The following is a 20,985-nucleotide window of genomic DNA, read 5'->3' on the forward strand; positions in this document are numbered from 1 at the left end:
TACTGCTTCATGTGCACATACTTCACATGGAGCAGAAAAAACGGGGGAGGGGGAACCTCCCCTGCTATTTTGACAGGGGGAAATGAGGAGCCCCTCCTTCCCGCAGAGGCATTCTGAGGCCATTTCGGGTCTCCTTTGTTTTTAACAGTTGCTCCCCAAAGCAGGCCCTGACCTGGATAGCCCAGGAGTGCCTGATCTCGTCAGCGCTCAGAAGCTAAGCAGGGTTGGCCTTGGTTAGTAATGGGTTGGGACACTTCCAACAAAGACCAGCATTGCGGAGGCAGGCCATGGCAAACCACTTCCGTTAGTCTCTTACCAACTATGACTTGAGAGCACTCTCCACCCGCCCCCCCCCCCCAGCAGGGGGAAATGGCTTGAGGGGGGGGAGCCCCTCCTTCCCTACAGAGGCATTCTGAGGCTTGAGTTGGGTCTGGGGAACCAACTCTTTCAAACCCTGCATGTCTAGCTTGGCCCTAAAAATCGGATCTCCATAGCCTCATCCTGGATTCTGTGCCTTGGTCACTCTAAGGCGTGACAGGAAGGGAGAAAACTGGCTTTTATACAGAATCTGTAAAAGATGAGTTGTAAGACAGCTGTGCAATCAATACTCTCATCTGTAAGATAAGCATACTAATGTAGGAATGTTGTTTGAAAAATAATGGAAACACAGTCAAAGAATACACACTCATGGCAAAAGAACTACTTCCTTTCCTAGTCCTCCCCCGCAGCGTGAAATGTCAAAGGGAGCAAAGGAAGTCTTAATCCCCAGCAGCGCACTTTGGTGTGCCGTTTGCACAGGTAAGGGAGACGAGGGGCTTACACAAAAGGGAGAAACAAAGCCAAGTAATGTTACCTTCTTTAAGCTTCTAGTCTTTTCTGAACAGCTGCAGAATGTAAGCACACTGCTTTTTTTTCTTTTAAAAAAAAGCATTTTTAATCTAAGCAATCAGCACTGTGTATTTTTTTACAGACACAAGATTTAACAGTTTTTAAGATTACTGATCCTATTGCAAATAAACTTCCTTTTGTACTCAGTTTTTTTCAAAAATCTCTTTTCTTCCTTTGTGGTACCCGTGTGGGACTGCAGGCAGCGTCCTTTGTTGCAGTGGTTTTCTCTTTTGATTTTGCCTCTGTGAGCAAGAGGAAGGGATGGCGAGGGAAGGTTATTTCTCCATGAACAAGACGCTCCCTTGCTGTGGGACTAGACTTTCCCCTTAGGAACAGCCTAGGGGCATTCAACCCGACCTTTCTGGGAGGTATGTTGTCCCCAGCCTTTTCAGCACTGTTCTTGTTCCTCTGCCCTCAGACTAGCAACGGCTGTGAGCATCTGGCTGCGCTGTTACTCAGATCGAAATGTTGTTGAGATCGAAATGCTGTTATTCGGATCGAAATGACATTTGCTCTAGAGCGGCTCAAATCGCTCCTGGGCAGAATATTCATGCTCTCCTTGTTTCTCCTTCACAGTGAAGCACTTAAGAAAAGCATTAGCCCTGATACAGGAAAACGACTAATTTATTAGCTGTTTATTCAGCCAAAACTTCAGAAGGTTAGACTTCCAAGGCCCACTTAGTACAGTTTGTTTGTATGGATGCAACCCAAAGGGACTGTCGGAAAAGCATCTCATGTGGCCCTGGGAGTAGAGTCCAACTTCCTGAGGATCTCTTCTCTTTGTTTTTTTAAAAGCCTACCAAGTTGCTAGTCTTTATGAATGGGAAGATGTGTTTTTACCCAGAAACAAGCCAAAGACAGAACATGATCTGCTCTTGGACCCTTGGCTTGGACACTGTCAATCTTTGAAATTTCTGGCTTAAAAGCCATGGGGATCCTTTTTACCCAGAGTCCCTTGGCTCACACAGAGCCCTCAGGATGGGCTTAGTTTTCACCCCTCTCCCATTCTGTTCCCCAAAGTACCCACTTTAGCAAGGGCTGGCCTCCATTGCTAAGGTAAGCAACCTAGTCCCGCCCCCCTCCCTCTCCTTGGCCAAACTGTAGCCACTTCAGTAAAATCATAACCAAGAATGTTAACATTAATTGCTGCTTAAAAATGATCAGTAAGAAAGGATCCCTAGTCTCTCTGCAGCAGTATTCCTCGACTGTAAGGTGGTAACTTCAATTGACTGTCTGTAACCAAGTCTTCTTGCAGAGTAGGGTTTGATATTGTGACTCCCAATGTCTAGTAATTCATACGTGCATTTACACTTGCCTGGGCAGATGTCCCAAGATGTGACTCGTGTACAGCAAGTAATTGTGACTGGCTCCGCCCCCTGGACAGAGACATTTTGTAACTGGCTTCAACTAGTGGATCCAGGAGCTTTGGCAAACAAAGTAGATTCTTCAAGCATAAACTCTGCCTATTCTCAGCTTTAAAAGTGAGTGCACTGCTTGCTCAAATCTCTCAGAAGCTGGAGGGTTAGTTGAATGAACTATCCTTTCTCCTCTCTACTGAGAGTGAAAACAAAATAAATTGTGCAAAACAGCTAAAATCACAGCATAATGCCAAAAAGAACTATGCAAACTTGTCCAACATGCACAACTTATACAATTCACAGAGTTCAGGCTTTTGGGGTGGGGGGAGAATTAGAATGTCTGGGTGCTGAAATGTAATATTATTAGCAAAACATTCAACCTTGAGTGTAGTACCTATTTAATCAATGGACCAGTTGTAACTGTGCGCTGAATTTTTACTCAATACTGGAGCACACTTTCATATTGTTAAGGGAGCTGGTTAGAGATGGGCACGAACTGGGGAAATTCAAAACTGTGCGATTCGTGGTTCGTCATGTTTCATGAACCACGAACTTGCCCCGGTTTGTGAACTAGTTTGTTTGGTTTGTGAAAACATCACTTCCAGGTCAGCAGAAGGTCTGCAGAGAGCCCCCTCCCTCCATTGCCTAGGAAACTGATCGATAAGCACCAGGCTGTCTGCAGTGACGAACCGATATATGAACCAAATGAACCAGGCTAAAATTCGTCACGGTTCATGAGAAATGAGCTCCCACAAACCGCTGGTTTGCAAAGCATGAACCGGCTTGGTTCATGACAAACTTTGGTTTGTATTTCAGTTCATGCCCGCCTTTAGTGCAGGTTGATCATCTTTTGTTAAGTTGATTACTTGCTAATGATTAGAAATGATTGGCTATTTCCTCAGTGGGTAGTCTGGCATTTAAAAAAACATAAATGTGCCTTGATTTGTGCCCAGATTTTGGGATGTAATAGCAACTAAGACCTGGGAAGAAGACCTCCACCTATTGGCGTAAGGAAGCCGAGACATCGTTTGAGATTAGTTTTCAGTCTGAACTTAGAAAAAAAAATCAGAGAAAGAGAGAACTACATTGGATGAAAGCAAAGCACCTTGAGTTGCAGGGGCTTTTCCTAGGAATTTAATACAGAATTAATGGTTTTGCTGCTGACTAATAGAGGAGACTATTTTGCTTCCACTAAGCTCAGCTTGTATCGTCAATAATACAAACAGTATAAATACATCATAAATCTCCTGTCCTTTTTCAACTAAGAAAATTAAATATTGTATTTGTACCCTGAACTTCATTCTCCTTGGGGAAGTTTGAAGAATTAATGGTACCTACTTCCCTGATCTTTTAATATCTAAATGTGCCTTCTCCGTGGCAAGCTATTCTGAAGCTTGCAGTGTTTCTTACCCCCTATTCAACTATGATATTTTTAGGGAAGAGGAGGACCCAATATGCAGGTAGAAATGCACTTGAAGTTTCCACTGGAGCTAGGCAGGCACTGATACTCTGCTCTGTTTAAATTCCAAATATTTGCTTTAGAAGCAAAAACAAACAAACAAGCATAGCTTTTTTCAAAAGATGGTTTTAGAAGATCTCATCACTGCATGGATGACATCATACAGACATTTATTCAAATCACTCATGTGAATTCATCAGTTTGTTGTTGGCAATAACTCTGGCATATTCGATTGCTGATCTGTAAGGAACTCGAGGGAGAGCTGCATTTTCAAAATCCACGTGGAAGAGTCCAAATCGAGAGCTGTATCCACAACTCCATTCAAAGTTGTCTAGCAGGGACCACACAAAATAGCCTCTCACTTGGACACTGTCGATGTAAATTGCTGAAATGAAATTTAAAGGAAAGGAGTCATACACTGGTGCTGGTTGCAAAACCGTGCTAGCTGAAGTCTGGCAATCAACAGGAGAGAAGCAGAACCATGATTTTCAAAATATCTACTATCTATAGCCCAGGAGAGCCTGATCTCATCAGATCTTAGAAGCTCAGCAGGGTCGGCCTCGGTTAGTAATTGGATAGGAGACCTCCAACGAAGACCAGGGTTGCAGAGGCAGGCAATGGCAAACCACCTCTGATAGCCTCTTGCCATGGAAGCCCTGCCAGGGGTTACCATAAGTCAACTATGGCTTGAGGGCTGGATTTCATTTTCATCCATATTAGAAACCAATCATTTATTTCATGATATATTTGTGAGTCTGTATATTGTTGTATCACAAGATGATTATGTGCCATCAACCTGATGTAGCTGCAAAGAACGAAAGTTTAATTTTTGGGAGCAATGAAGGGGCATTTCCTGTGGGACAGAGCAGGAAAGGCACCTTTGTATAAATTACTGGTGAAATACTATGTCATATTTGGTCTCCCATGTTCAAGAGCCCTGACAAGGAACAGCATGCAGTTACAGGAAGAACTAGCTCCTGAACACAAAACAGACTCTTGGAATCTATCTATGTACGTGCTATGTACCCCACTAAAGAGACTCAAACTATTTAGCTTAAAGAAGGCTTAAAGGGTACAAGAAGTAAAGACTACAAACTGGACAAAAAACAAAACTATGGCAGAAACCCAGGATTTAAAAAATTTATGTATAAATGATCACTTGAGAGAGATATGAGCTCTCACGCAGTAGCGTGTTCTCCAAGGAAAACACACTCTCGATAAGGACTTTAGAACTGTTGTATCCTCAGTAGCTAGAAAACCAATTTTCTCTTTCTGCCTTCTCCCCTCTTTACATGCTTGAAAATTCAAACTCTATAAGGCAACAGAAAGAACCAAGTAACAGAGCCAAATGACAGCAGGAGAAGGGAAGTGAGGGCTGCCGACCACCCTTTCCCTGCAGCTGGAGGACTCTGCCTTTTAAAGCCACATTCTCAACACATTCTAATAATAACAGTCTCGATGTTCTTTTATGCTAAGTACCTCTAGCATTTCTTGGTCATAGATCCAGAGGAGTTAGCCGTGTTAGTCTGTAGTAGCAAAACAGTAAACAGTCCAGTAGTATAATGCTAGATAACAAAGAGTCCAGTAGCACCTTTGAGACTAACCAACTTTATTGTAGCATAAGCTCTCGAGAGCCACAGCTCTCTACGTCAGATGCAACTTTATTGTAGGATAAGCTTTTGAGAGTCTGACGATGCATCTGACAAAGAGAGCTGTGGTTCTCAAAAGCTTATGCTTCAATAAAGTTGGTTAGTCTTAAAGGTGCTACTGGACTCTTTGTTATCTAGCATTTCTGTAATGTACAAACTGTGCACGGAGGCAACATGGGTTTGCATCTGCCCACGTTCAAGTTTTCCAGACACCCACACAGTGAACAGAAGGCATAGATGACATATTATGTAATGGTTAGAGGGTTGGGCTAGGATCTGGGGAACCCAGGTTCAAATCCCCACTCTGTCATGAAAGATTTCTAGGTGACTTTAGGCCAGTCACATACTCTCAGCCTAACCTACCTCACTGGATTGTTGTGAGGATAAAACAGAACAGAGGAGAAAGATGCAAGCCGTCTTTGGGACCCTGTATTGGGTGTAAAGGCAGCATAGAAATGTTTCAAACAAACAAATAAATAAAATATGCAATATCCAGAGGGTATCAAATTTGAACTTTGTGGTTGTTGCCTGAATTTTACAGGAGTTATTAATCACAGGTGTTAGGCCTCCGGCCACTGAACTTTATGCACACATAAGCCTTGTGCAAATATTGCATCTGACACACAAATATCAGCTGAGCTCGGACACGGAACCCAAACTGGTTCTTGACCCAACTCTGTAGCCTCCAAAGAATGATTCATCTCAGTTGAGATGATAAGCAGCTCATTCATTTTTTCCATATTCTTAGAAAAATAATTCTACATGCTTATTCTATATTTTAAAAAATAGTTTGGCAATGAGTTGACATGGAGGAAATCAATCAATGAAAAACACCATGTGAACAAACAGCAAAGGAAAGCCCCCAAATGTAAGCATTTTACGCTTCTGCTGATTAAACGGCAACTTCTGTGCGCAGAAAGAGCAAGAGAACATGCCTCTACGGTTTGTCACAAAAAATAATATTTAGGTAAAGACTCACTGAAGTAGAGTCTAATATAGCTTGTGAAGAAAGCAGGCCTTTGACATTATTAGAAAATAAGCCACTGGGACTCTACTGTATCCTCTGTCTGCATACTATATACAAAACAGGGAAAGGAAATCTTGCCACGTGACTTGTCAGCTTGATTTATGAGGTACCAAAATCTTGGGGGAAACAATCTTTTGTGTATTAGGCCTCTCTTCAAAACAGTACTGCATACAAAGATAACTGAGGACGACAAGGGATGGCTCCTGGTCTGCTGAAGCTGGAACAAACCTGATAAGGGACTGCTGTTCTCTTGCTTCTTCTTTTGTGTTTTAAGTTTTTTTTAAAAAAAAAGCTTTACGCTATTATACAAGGGAACGGAGGGTGTGCCTGAAAGCAAGTGTAATATAAAGGTGAGGCACCAAAATAACATCCACGGTGAACTTGTGATGGGCTGTTTCCTTGATGATATGACATTCACTAAACATGGCAGCTCCATGCCGATACTTTGATTAGAAAAACATGTTGGGAGCTTATTATCTCTAAGCCGGGGGCACCCGTTCGCACCATTCGTCCTTAAATTGCGTTCTGATGCCATGCTGCATTCAAGGCAATTTCCCCTCCTCCTCCTCCTCTTTTTTTTTTAGAACAAGAGGTAGAACTTGGCTAAATTTTGCTCTGGAAACAGACTATCTAATTTAGAAATACAAAGGTCTCTTCTCTCTAGAGTATGTGGCTAGCTTATACTGCCCCCCCCCTCCCAGTTCAGAACCCAATGCCAGAATTATGTCTTTGTTCTGATGTTCTTCAAGCAAAATTGATGCAATCACACAACCGAAAGGGAACAGTAATATATACTCTGATAGGTGTTAATTTTAAAGGAGGTTCTTCTCTCTATATAGTGTAAGGAAAATACTATGTAAAGAGGAAATTGTTCAATAAAAGTGTCTGAGAATATCCTAGAGTGCTTCCTAGAACAGAACAGGTAGACAGAGGCATTTTGGTAAAACGTTCACGTGGAAAAAAGATGAATTGTGTTCATCTTTAACTGAGTACATTTTAATCAGCTAGAGCATCATAGAAGGTAGGTTTACACAAGTACTCTGATAAAGTTTCCAAAGCGGAGCCTGTTACAAAAACCTGAGGACATTTCACTTAATTGTTTCACTTAATTTCACTTAATCCTCTTGTTGGCCCAAAATCTTTTTCAAACATTTCCCATAAACACAAGTTTCCAAGTCACAATACTGTACTCGTTGGAGTTTTCATTTATTTATTTGGTTAATACATGCTCCACAGTGGCCCAATCCTGGCCAATCTGGACCCGAATCAGCCCGGATCGGGCCCAAATCGGCCTGGAATGGGCCACTGCAGAGTGCAGGTGTGCTCCCGTGCTCCGCAGCAGCCCATTCCAGGCCAATTTGGGCCAGATCTAGGCCCAATTTTAAAGGAAGTGAGAAAGAACACAACAAAGCTCAGAAGAATTTCAAAAAGGTTGCGTTAATCTATCAAGTGGCAACCTTAAGACTAACCTCATTTATTCCAGCATAAGGTTTCATGAGCCAGAACTAGTTTCTTCAGAAACATATGAAATGGATATTTTATATGAACTCTCGGCCACAGTTCCTCCCCTCCGCCATGATTTTGCTTTTAAACAGGGTCTCCTGCAGGTGCCACCCTGCACATGGGTGAAATCAACAGCAGCCTGCAAGCCCCTTTTTTTGTGGTGGCCCCTACGCTGTGGAACAGCATTCCTGAGGAGGCTGCACCTAACTTTCTGCAAACGATGCAAAACCAATTTATTCAAAAAGGCTTTTTTTGAGGGCAGTATTGTGGGGACGGGGGTCTCAGATGTTCTGCTAATGAGTAACAAACCATAGACTTCACTACTATAGACTTCACCACTATGTTGTATTGGATTCCGGTTAGTGCTATGTCTTTGTGAACTTGTATCTATTTACCCTAGGCAGGGCTTTTTTTCTGGGAAAAGAGGTGGTGGAACTCAGTGGGTTGCCCTCGGAGAAAATGTTCACACGGCTGGTGGCCCCGCCCCCTGATCTCCAGACAGAGGGGAGTTGAGATTGCCCTACGCACCACTCTAGCAGCGTGGAGGGCAATCTCAACTCCCCTCTGCCTGGAGATCAGGGGGCGGGGCCACCAGCCATGTGACCATTTTCAAGAGGTGCCGGAACTCCGTTCCACCGCGTTCCTGCTGAAAAAAAGCCCTGACCCTAGGGCATTGTTTATGGAAATGTTCCTGACATTGACTGTACTAATCTCACACTGCGTAATCCGCCTTGAGTCTCAGTGAGAAAGGTGGGCTATAAATGACTTAAATAAATAAATAAAATAAAAATTTCCATTCTGTATGCATGTGAAGAAGAGAGGTCTGACTCATAAAATCTTATGAGTAAATTTGGCTAATCTAAGGTCCCCTTCACATGGGCTCTTTCAACCTGCTTTAGCTTCTTCTGACAGCAGTTTTTTTAAGGCTTCGCACACCTGAATGTAAACCTGTACTGGAAAAAGGGTTTCGGGCCTAGGATCTAGGCCTGATTAATAGACTGCAGGTACGTAGATAGACCAGACTAGCAGATAACTGAGCTGTACCTAGAGTTGTTTAATTTGCATGTTTAGCAAAGGCCCATGGGGAGTGTATAGAAAAAAGAGGTCACCATGACTAGGAGGGGTGGTATAATACAGGACTAGGCTACCTGGAAATACTAGAGAAAAAAGAAGAGCTGAAGCTGCTGCTTTTTGGAAGGCAAAGCTTGTTCCCAGGCTTTGGAGCTATGAAGATCACAGAGCTGAAGCTGCTAGCTGGAAGAGCTGAACCCTTCTCCTTGGGAGAACTGCAGTAACTGAGAACAGCTGAAGAAGCAAGGAAGAGCAAAGAACAGGAATTGCTGGCAGCTGAACTCGTTGACTTTTTCAGACCAGCACCCTAGTACAGAGCTGCCCCACTTCTTCTTGCTAGGAGAAAAGGGGGACTGCTCCTAGGACAACAAGCAAGCTCCAGGATTCAGACAGCATCTTCACTGAGTCCTGCTGTGGCGAGGCCTTTTGGATATTTCGGACGCTGTTCCAGGCAGAGCCTCTGGCCAAATCCACAGAACTGTCTGTGTATTAAATAGTGGGTTCAGACTTGAAGTAAACCAACAGCTCTTTATTCAGTATAACCACACACAACACAACAACAACTGACAGAAACCCTCAATATATATACATACCAGTTTTCCCTCCCAAAGAGTTATAGCCAATGAGAACACGTACTTTAGAATACCCTCGTTTGCATAACTCACATACATTGTAACTTATTTAAAGCTCAGTGATTGGTCTTTATCCGGCTCTCCTGATTTGCTGCCACCCGTACTTAGTGGCCACTGATAGCAAAGCCTTGAGTTCTCTATCAGCTACAGTTCGACCAATACATTACACTCCTCCCCCCTAAGTCAGAACTGACCTCCTAACAAATATAATCTTTCAGGTGGCTGGGAGTAGTCCGAGTCCGCTGGGACCTTCGTAAGGTCACTTGAGGCGAGGGACAAAGTGCGTCCGACAATTGAGCCGGTGTTTGGGCAGTTGGTAGCCCGTTACTTAGTTCCGCTTGGTTCTCGGGGGTAGTACTTGCCTCTGCAGCCGGTGAGCTGACCGTTGGTGCCTGCTGTGGTATAGCTTCACTGTCCGTTTCTGGAGGGATGGTATCTTGTTCACTGGGCGTTGGTAAGCTCTCGGCTCCCGTTGTCCTGGTCGGCCATCTGCGTCGTAGCTGGTCCACGTGTCTTCGTAGTTTCCTGCCATCCGCAGCGACAACAGCGTATGACACTGGTCCCGTTGTGGTGTCCACGGTCGCAGGCACCCATGGCAGACGTCCGCTGTAGTCGCGGGCATATACGAGATCCCCCGGCTGGAAGGTCCTTACCTCTCCTTCCGGCATGGGCCTTTCCTCATCCGCTAGGTCGGGGTGCAGCCTGTCGAGAGTCACGGTGAGCTTCCTGTTCATTAGTAGTTCAGCGGGGCTACGCCCTGTCGTAGAATGCGGCGTGACGTGTTGCTGTAACACGAACGCAGCCAATCGCGATTGCCAGTCTCCTTGGCTGATTCGCCGAAGGCTGTCCTTTGTTGTCCGCACCATCCGTTCTGCCTGCCCATTGGTGGAAGGGTGGAACGGAGCAGACGTGACTTGCCTGATGCCGTTGTTGGCCAGGAACTGCCGGAACTCCGCTGACGTGAATTGTGTTCCGTTATCTGACACTACCGTGTCAGCCAAACCGTGTGTTGCAAACAGCTGACGTAGGGCCCTAATGACCACAGCAGTAGTCATTGTGGAGACGGGAACAACTTCTAGCCATTTTGAATAAGAGTCCACAACTATTAGGAAGGTTTGTCCCTGAAATGGCCCTGCAAAATCAATGTGGAGTCTCGACCAGGGTGCTCTCGCTGACTCCCAAGGATGTACTGGGGCTTGCGCTGGAGCTGGGCGTGTTTCTTGGCACGGCTGACAGGTACGGACCCATTCCTCGATAGCCCTATCCATGCCTGGCCACCAAACATAGCTGCGCGCCATTGCCTTCATGCGGACTATGCCTGGGTGTCCGCTGTGTAGTGCCTCCAGCACTTGTTGTCTCAGTTTGCTGGGAATTACAACTCTATTTCCCCATAGCAGACAGCCCTTGTGCACTGAGAGTTCGTGCTGCCTAATGAGGAACGGCCGAAACTCTTCGGCCAGCTGGCCTGATGGCCACCCCCTCCACACCCAGTTGAGAACGCGGCTGAGGGTGCGATCTTTAGCAGTGTGTGACGCCACGTCGGAGGCTCTAAGTGGTGGACTCGGCAAGTCTTCCAGCAGCATGATGTGATGAGCTGGAGATGGGTCGGTCCCCTGGTCAGCAAGTGGCAGGCGGCTCAGGGCGTCGGCATGTCCCATTGCTTTGCCGGGGCGGTGCTGTAAGTCGTAGGAGTAGGCAGACATGAACACCGTCCACCGCAGCATTCTGGGCGAAAGGATTTGAGGCGTTTGCTTGTCTGGAGAGAGTAGTCCCAGGAGTGGTTTGTGGTCGGTTGCGATGAGGAACTTCCGGCCGTAGAGGTAATCATGGAATTTTTTCACCCCAGCTACGATTGCCAGAGCTTCCTTGTCTATTTGGGCATAGTTTCGTTCCGCAGCCGACAAGGTTCTTGAAAAGTAGGCGATGGGTGCTTCATGCTCGGTATGCATTCTGTGGCTTAAGACGGCTCCGATACCATATGGGGAGGCGTCGCAGGCGAGTACGAGTGGTTTTTTCTCATCAAAGTGTGTCAGCACGCTCTCTGACGACAGTAGTTTTTTTACTGCTTCAAACGCCGCGGCTTCTCTTCTGCCCCACCCCCAGGGGGCGGAGGAATCTAGAAGGCGGTGCAGGGGTTCTGCAATTGAGGCCTTATGTGGCAAAAATGCGTGGTAGAAGTTTAATAGGCCCAGGAAGGATTGTAGTTCCTTCTTTGATCCTGGAGGAGGTGCACTTTTAATGGCCCGTACCTTTGCTGATGTGGGATGAATACCGGCTGCGTCAATGAGGAATCCCAAGAATTCCACACTCTCAGCAGCGAATTGGCATTTCTCTCTCTTTACCTTTAAGCCGGCGTCTTGTAGTTTGCGAAGGACACAGCGAAGCCTCTCTGCAAGTGCGCTTTCTGACTCCCCCGCGATTAGGACGTCATCAAAGTACGGAATGACGCCTGGAATTCCGCGTAGAAGTCCTTCCATGATGCCTTGGAAAATTCCTGGGGCGACGTTGACGCCGAATTGTAGTCTCTTAACCTTGAACGCCCCTCGGTGTGTCACGATCGTTTGGGCTTCTGCCGTCGCCTCGTCCACAGGTAGTTGTTGGTAAGCCTGTGCCAGATCAAGCTTGGCAAAAATCTTTCCCCCTTGAAGCGATGCCAGGAGATGGCTCACGACTGGTACTGGGTAGGCATGTTGCTGTAGTGCTTTGTTGATTGTGCATTTATAATCTGCGCAAATTCGGACTGCTCCATTGGGTTTCAGTGGGGTTACTATGGGAGTTTCCCATTTAGCGTGAGAAACTGGCTCCAGGATCCCCTGTTCGATCAGACGATCCAGTTCCTCATCTATCTTTGGCTTGAGCGCAAATGGAACCCTGCGAGGCTTCAGGCAGATGGGGGCCACGGCTGGGTCTAAGTCAAACGAGACAGGCGGTCCTGTGTAATTACCAAGGGCCCCGTCGAAGACTGCTGAGAACTCTCTGCATACTGATGCTACCTCATCACGATGCAGCCGCTGCACGCCTGCGATTTGGATGCCGAGAGGGCGGAACCAGTCGAGGCCAAGTAAGCTAGGTTGGCGGCCTTGAACTACCACTAATCGTAGTGGGCCATAAAGTCCTTGTACTTTACTTGGAATGTGCCGATGCCCATGATCGGCACGCGGCGGCCTTGGAAGTCTTTCAGCACCATGTTTGCTGATTCAAGATGAGGTGTGGATGACCTTCTGCGTATCAGCTTGAGGGTGTGTGACGAGATGATGGATAACGCGGACCCTGAGTCGACTTCCATTTCACATGGCATGTTTTGGATTTTCACGGTTACTTTTATTTTGTTGCTGCTTGGAGGTCGTAATGCTTGCACTGATGACTCACTAGTCTGGGCTACATTAGCGTGGCGTATAGTGACTGTATGGCAGTCGCTCTTGCGGTTGGGTGCCTTGTTGTAGCCCAGTGCTGACTTGTGGCTGGACTTGGGCGATCCGACTTGGTTCTTTGCAGAGCGACAGGCTCGAGCGATGTGTCCCATCTTCCCGCAGTTCCGGCATTGTGCTTCCCGGAACCGGCAGGACTTCCTCCAGTGAGGTCCTCCACAGCTTGCGCAAGGGGTGCCCTGAAATGTTGTGGCCCCCCCCGGTTGCTTGCCGTGGAACTTAGTTCTCAGGACCTCTTCTTCGTCATCCTCTGATGATGACAGGTCCTCTACACACCCCTGATGTACCTGTTCGGCCCTGCGGGATGATGGGGAAGTGTGCGACTGCCGGACCTCTTTTGCAGACTGTTCTGCTGCTTCAGCAGCGAGTGCCTCCTCATGCGCTGTTTTGAAAGTCAGCTCTTTCTTCGCAAAGAGTCGTCTTTGTAGTTTTTCATTTCGCAGCCCACACACCAACCTGTCCCGAAGTGCCATCTCTAGGTCAGGGAAATTGCATTGCCGGGCTGCCTGCCGGAGGGCTGTGACGAATGCCGCTATGGATTCCCCTTGGGCTTGGTTGCGGTTGTAGAACGCGTGTCTGCTGGCTATTTCTGATGGCTGTGGTGAGAAGTGTTCTTTGAGTCTGTTCTTTATTGTGTCGAACGGTGTAGTTTGAAGCTGGGCTGGCGCCACTAGTGCCCGTGCTATATCAAATGTGGAACGCCCACACACGCTGAAGAACGTTGCTCTCGCGAGATCTGTGTCTTCAATCTTGTTCGCCTCAAGGTAGAAGTCGAAGCGGGTAATGTAGGATTCCCAGTCCTCGGCTGTTGAGTCAAACAGTTCGAAGTGGCCCTTAGCGGCCATGTCTGCCTTCTGGACGACGCGAGCGTATGTCAGATGGTGGAGGTGACAATTCCTCACGCTTAAGATTTCAGCTTAGGTCTTGGGGCTGCCTACCCAAGCACCTTGTTAGTGATATCGCTCTGGTATTGGGGCTGCATACCCAAACAGAAATCCCATCCTCGTCGCCAGTATTAAATAGTGGGTTCAGACTTGAAGTAAACCAACAGCTCTTTATTCAGTATAACCACACACAACACAACAACAACTGACAGAAACCCTCAATATATATACATACCAGTTTTCCCTCCCAAAGAGTTATAGCCAATGAGAACACGTACTTTAGAATACCCTCGTTTGCATAACTCACATACATTGTAACTTATTTACAGCTCAGTGATTGGTCTTTATCCGGCTCTCCTGATTTGCTGCCACCCGTACTTAGTGGCCACTGATAGCAAAGCCTTGAGTTCTCTATCAGCTACAGTTCGACCAATACATTACACTGTGGATACTTTATCAAGGGATTGAGCAGGACTTTGCTCTGGGGTCACTGGTTACTGATCCAGTATTGATAATTTTGGGAATGTTTCATAGTTGTGTTTAAATAAATTGCATTTATATTTTGAATTGGTAAACATTGAACCTGGTCCTCTTGACTCTGGGGGTTACATAAAGAATAAAGCTTAGCAACAACAAGGGATTGAAACAGGTTTTGGAAAACTCAGATTATGGCTTCATTGTGTGAATGCTGTGTTTTATCCTTATGGCATGTGAAAACTTAAACAAAAAATCTGTTTGCCTTCAGAAGCCAGAGGTTAAAGAGCTCACATGAAAGTGACTTTAGAGGTGCCACTTGATATCTATTCTACTCAGAAGAGATACAAGGTTATAATGAATTTTCACTCACTGTAGAAAGAACTTGCAGCTCTTATGAAAGACATGAGTTTGCACAGGAAAACTATGAAGCAAGAGCAGAAACTTATGCAATGTAGCACAGACTATGCACCCTCTCTTTGCCAGAATGAAGAGCAGCCCCTGGGGAAAACCGCAGTTGCGGACAGAGCCTTAGAGAGATCCAGACAAGCAAAAAGAGCCCAGGCCAGAGCTGGTAGTATACTTATAACTACTTTACAAAGAACATTTTGCTACATGGGGTGTACCCCGTTACATGTGCACTCACCACACCAAATGTGTCTGTCAATCTACAAAGCAGATCTGTGGCATGACTTTCTTTTCAGCCTCTTCTGCAGTGCCTAGGTATGCCGGTGACAGCCACATTATTAATTAGCGTAGATCTATTTACACCCATCTTGCCATTAATCACTGTATCATGAAGGTCGTCTAATTAATTAACCACCATGGGTGGTCACAATAGCTGAAAGAACCATTTCAGGTGTATGGCAGAAGAGATCATTTGTCTTGTCTAGCACATTACCCATCCGTTTCTTGTTGGGGTCTCTTCTGCATACTTTCCTTTCCTTGATCTCTCTGTTAGCTTTGATGCCATGGGACATTCATGCTCCACAAGGTCTTTTAATTCTGAGAGTTTTAAGACATCAATTCACTGGTCCTTCCCACTGCTGACAGCTCCTTCAGCTCTTTTACAGAAATATCTAATTTCTCCCTCCCAGAGTCCAGTGGCATTTTCTAGGATTTTATCATTTTCTCTTTTTTTAGTGTTACAATGGTAGTCCCCATACCAATCTCATTATGTTCTCTGCTTTTGCCTAGGTATTTTCATTTAGCTTTCCAGTTCAAGATGGGTAGCCGTGTTTGTCTGTAGCAGTAGAAAAGAGCAAGACAGAGTCCCACAGCACCTATAAGACTAACAAAATTCGTGGTAGGGTGTGAGCTTTCATGAGCCACAGCTCGTTTCTTCAGATGCAGCTAGAATGTGATGGGCTCATATTCTAGCTTTACCTGAAGAAGTGAGCTGTGGCTCACGAAAGCTCACACCCTACCACGAATTTTGTTATTCTTATAGGTGCTGCTGTTCTTTTCTCCTTCCCAGTTCAGGCATCTGTCAAATGCTGTTCCCAGGGGTCATTTCGTAGAAAAAGTGCTGCAGGAACTCATTAGCATAACTTATTAGCATATGCCACACCCCCTCGCCATCACCAGAAGTGTGTCATTAGCATAACTGATTTGCATATGCCACACCCCCTGACCTCACCGATCCTGGCTGTTTTGGACCCAATCCTGACCATTCAGGGCCAAAATTGGGCCCAAAATGGCAAAAATGGGCTGAAAATGGCTGAAAAGGGGCCCAAAATGGTCAGAATTGGGCTGCTGCTGAGTGGGAGAGTGATCCAGCACCTGTCAGAGGCCCAATCCTGGCCATTTTGGGTCCAATCCTGGCCAAAATGGCCAAAAATCAGGTGGGTGGGGCCACTTGACATGTGACCTCTTTGGAGAACTACCGGAACTGCGTTCCTGTGCATTCCCCCTCGAAATGAGCCCTGGCTGTTCCTCTTCTGTAGCGGTGATATCCTAGGGTTCTCATCCCCCCGCCTGGGGTGGGGGATCTCCCAATCCCACCCTCCCTCTCCTGTGCCCACTTACCTGGCCGGCTGGGGGGGGCACGCTCCCTGGGGCGCCCCCTCCCTGGGTGGCGCGGCGCACCCCTGGGTGCGTGGCATGCTCCTGTGCCGTGAGAGCAGGCGGTGGCAGAGAGAAAGCAGGCGGCGGTTGCAAGAGCATGCCGCTCTCACTGCCGTCGCCGCCACCTGCTTTCTCGCCATGGCCGCCGCCGGCGCTCTGCAGCCGGTGCTAGCAGGGTCAAGGGGTGCAGCGGAGGCAGCAAGAGAGCGAGCTGCGGTGGCCATGGCCTGCTCTCTCGTCACCACCACCGCCGCACCCCTTGTACCTGCCAGCGCAGGCAGCACAGGGGCAGTGGCGGCGAGAAAGCAAGCTGCGGTGGCCACAGCCTGCTCTCTCTCGCCGCCTCCACCGCGCCCCTTGTCCTTGCCAGCACGGGCAGCACAGGGGCAGCAGCGGCTGCGGCGCGTGCGAGAGCTCTCTCTTGCTGCTGCTGCCCGTGTGCTGCCCGCGCCGGCAGGGACAAGGGGCATGGCGGCGGCGGCGAGAGAGACAGAGCTGCCTGTGCTCTCTGCCCTTCCTCCCTTTCGATGATGTCAAAAGGGCACAACAAGGACAGCCCCCAATGAGGTAGCAGCCAGCGTCCCAGTCTCCCGCTGGCAGACTTGAGGGACCTGGCAACCCTATGATATCCTGGTCCACTCCACTGGCCCCCTCAGAAAGAGAGAGAAAACACAGCAAAGCCCTCTTCCTCTGCCCAACTCATGTATTATACTTCTTGCATTCACCATTTTGGGGGGGGGGTGTCCCTCTCAAAAAAGAAAACTGTGCTATGCATATGCCAAACAGACTGTACGAGGGAGATCCAGAGAGGATAGTCAAGGAATGGCTTTTAGTCACAGCGCCGCGTGGCTGCTCCATGTTCCACGTGAGCACTGCTGTTGGGGAACAAACAGGACCTAGTGGCTTCACAGACTCCTTTGCTTCCCACAAACATCCTTTGGGATTTAAAAAATATAATTAAAGAAATTGGGCTGTCCGCTGTCAGAAACACAGTTCTGGACTACGCTGACATTTAATCTGAGCCAGCAGGACTCTTCTTATTTTCAGGTCACTGGCAAATGCTTCCAAGTAATTTTCAGTTTATTCACACAACAGAAACTGACCTTCTTTCTGGCTCTTGCCCTTTGGAAGCCAGATTTGAAAGAGCGCCTCTCAAGCAACAGCGTGGAAAGGTAAAAAGGAAACATTAAGGAACGGGGCCGTGCCCAATTCAACTAGTTGTTCCCCATGACTGCTTAGATCTGGACTCCGCAACCTGCATGACTGAAGCAATCCTTTTTTGAGCTGACGCAATTACACAAATCACAGCGGCTACGTGTACAGTCCCCCACCCCCACCCCAAATACCAGGCACAGGCCTGTGATCACCATCAGTGCCTCCTAGCAGCCCTCCCACACTCCCACAGGCTATTGTGTAGGTGCCAAACATTTGAACGGAGCCCATAACTGGTGGTGTTTTTTAACTTCCTGCTATCTGGAGATATAAACAAGAGCAGATTGTAAACCACGTGAAAGTGCTGCAGGTTCAAAATGTCAAGACCAATTTATATTTGAGTTTTTCTGGTGCTGGTAATCGTAGCTAAAGTGGAAGGTAGACAGAAACTAAATGCATGAGCATCGATAAAGAGGATTAAAGATAAATACCAGGGATTTCTTATGAGTGGCATTTTGCAAGCATTGTTTGCAAACTGACAACTTCATAGTGCCGATTGTCTAGAAGGAGAAAAGCGGAAGATCTGTGCGCATGGAATCGGCCACTAACAATGCAATAGTCAGCATATTTAAAAAGGAAAATCAGGAGGGAGAAACACATCAGGCGCAATTCCACATGCTTGTTTATTAGACTTCTCTCTACCTTTAATCTGTGTGGTGATTTAACTGGCAATAAATAAAAATTTTGAATACATACTTGCTGGCTGCCAGAACTGGGAACATCTAAGGCCAGTTCATGCTATTATCCGAGGGAGACAAGGAAGGTGTGTGCCTCTGCCATGCACATGGCACTCCAGGCAGATTCACACCATTTTTATCCTCCATATGAGTACTCATCAGCAATTGAGGGATGTGCTTAAATGAGACCACAGGCTATTGCACACGACAATAGGGAGAAACTTTTGAAGGAAGTGGCTACTTATACTGGGATAGGGTGGCTATAGGGGAGCGTAAATTAAACAAGCTAGCTAGAAATTCACCCAGAGTTTGCGGTTTCATTTTGTTTTAATGGTGAATCAAATCCAGGAAACCAAGTTATAACAGCAACCTCCCACTGAAAAGTTCCTATGTTTTGTTCTGTTTCTTATCATGTGGTGGCAGTATTCCCAAGGGGAGAGAGACCTTCTATTAATTATACCACTTATATTCATTATACCACTTAATTAACTCTGTTGGTGGGAAGAGGGCAATGCGCATGACTGCATATTATTTTCTGGTGCTACCTGGGCAACAGCATTTTCTCCGCAAAGCAAACTTTCAGTTAGGTCACAAGGTCTACAGGAAACCAACTCACACTGATCGGTACTTACACAAAAACTCCAATCACCACCCCCGACAGAAAAGAGGCATAATGAAAACATTAGTGGATCATGCAAGACGGATATGTGAGCCGCACTTTCTCAATGAGGAAATTAATCATCTAAACCACGCACTTCAGGCAAATGGCTACTCCAGAAATGAAATCCAAAGAGCAATCAAACCCAGGATAAATCAAACAACCAAGGAAAAACAGTCTCCTACAGGAAAAGTGTTTTTGCCATATATCAAAGGAATTACTGATCAGATGGGAAAGCTTATGAAAAAGCATAACCTTCAAGCAGTATTCAGACCCACCCGAAAAATACAACAGATGCTACGATCAGCAAAAGACAGTAGAGACCCCCTCACCTCTGCAGGAGTATACCGTATACCCTCCAGCTGTGGACAAGTTTACATCGGGACCACAAAGCGTAGCATCCAGACAAGAATAAAAGAACATGAAAGACACTGCAGACTTGGACAGCCTGAAAAATCAGCAGTGGCTGAACATAGCCTAACTCAAACAGGGCACAGTATCTTATTCCAGGACACCAAAATACTGGACAACACTTCCAACTACGTTGTCAGACTGCACAGGGAAGCCATTGAAATTCACAAGCATAAGCAAAACTTCAACAGGAAAGAAGAAACCTTAAGAATGAACAGAGCATGGTTTCCAGTTCTGAAAAACACCAGGCTAACAAAACACTCTATACTCGACAATAGCCCTGCAGAGAAGATTAGCACATCAAGCACCAATCCATAGGCAAAAGAACCTCCTCAGGATACAGTGAAGCCTCCCGCCATTAGCATTCCACACCCTGGGAAACTCTTACAGGATGACTCAGCTCAACCCCACCCCTCCTGAGTAGATACAAATGACCTGCCAATACCTTTTCCACACTGTGACACTGAGAGACCTCTGTCTTTTGGTACTACACCTCTGAAGATGCCAGCCACAGCTGTTGGCGAAACGTCAGGAACTACAATGCCAAGACCACGGCAATACAACCCGGAAAACCCACAACAACCATTGTTCTCCGGCCGTGAAAGCCTTTGACAATAAGTCATGAAAGAGGTGGAATGCACAATCCAGGCTGGGTGTGACCCCTCCCCTCCATGGCAGAATCTGAATAGAATGCCTGAAGGCAATTTCTTTTGGTAATGAGATAACCATTCATAGTCTCTTTTCAATCCAAGTCTGACTGAGTCAAATTTACATATTCCAATTCAGCAGCTTCCCATTGGATTCTGCTTTTGAAATGTTTCTGTTGAAGTATGGTGACCTTTAAGTCCTTAATGGAGTGTCCAGGTAGATTGAAGTGTTCTCCCACTGGTTTCTGGATGTTGCCATTTTTAATGTCAGATTTATGTCCATTTATTCTTTTGCGTAGAGGTTGGCTGGTTTGTCCAATGTACAGAGCAGAAGGACATTGTTGGCACATGAGGGCATATATCACGTTGGAGGATGAGCAGCTGTAAGAGCCAGAGACAGTGTAGTTGATGCCACTGGGTCCTGTAATCATATTTTCTGGGTACATACGAGAGCAGAGTTGGCATCTGGGTCTGTTGCAGGGTCTGGTACTCCTCACCACCTATATATCTCTGGCCAGTTTCTTCATACCCTCCATGCATCTGATGAAGAGAGCTGTGGCTCTTGAAAGCTTATGCTACAATCAAGCTGGTTAGTCTTAAAGGTGCTACTGGACTCTTTGCTATTTTGTTGTTAGACCATGAGTCGAAAGGTGGGGGCAAGCTGCCTAGCCTGTCAAAGATGGGAAACGGCAGACTGGCAACTGCTTCAACCTGGGCCTCTATTGACAGGGAAGCATTCAGTGTCACTCGTAGACTCCTGGCTGTCAGCGCTGGTGCAAGAGGCACCCTATCAAAGATCGGGAGCCCCAAACCCATCAGCCCACGACCCTAGTGCAGGACCTCCGTCTTCAACTTCAGCCTTGGTCTTAGAAGCTCGACGTACAATGTGAAGGAGTTGGAGACACTGGTTTGGATCCTTCAGAGATGGGAGGGATTTGGT

At 46.6% G+C, this 20,985-nt stretch overlaps 1 protein-coding gene across 3 annotated transcripts in view; it reads right to left on the reverse strand.

Annotated features, from left to right (window-relative positions):
* Window positions 1-3,836: 3,836 nt before the first annotated feature.
* The window catches only part of LOC129343294 (cytosolic beta-glucosidase-like), a 127,312-nt gene continuing 110,163 nt past the window's right edge, over window positions 3,837-20,985 (reverse strand). For all 3 annotated transcript variants that reach the window (XM_054999440.1, XM_054999442.1, XM_054999441.1), the window contains one exon: window positions 3,837-4,090. In XM_054999440.1, coding sequence (XP_054855415.1) covers window positions 3,885-4,090 — 206 coding nt within the window. In that variant the 3' untranslated portion in view covers window positions 3,837-3,884. The remainder of the gene's footprint in view (window positions 4,091-20,985) is intronic.

This window comes from Eublepharis macularius, chromosome 15, assembly GCF_028583425.1.
Source record: "Eublepharis macularius isolate TG4126 chromosome 15, MPM_Emac_v1.0, whole genome shotgun sequence".
Classification (NCBI taxonomy): domain Eukaryota; kingdom Metazoa; phylum Chordata; class Lepidosauria; order Squamata; family Eublepharidae; genus Eublepharis; species Eublepharis macularius.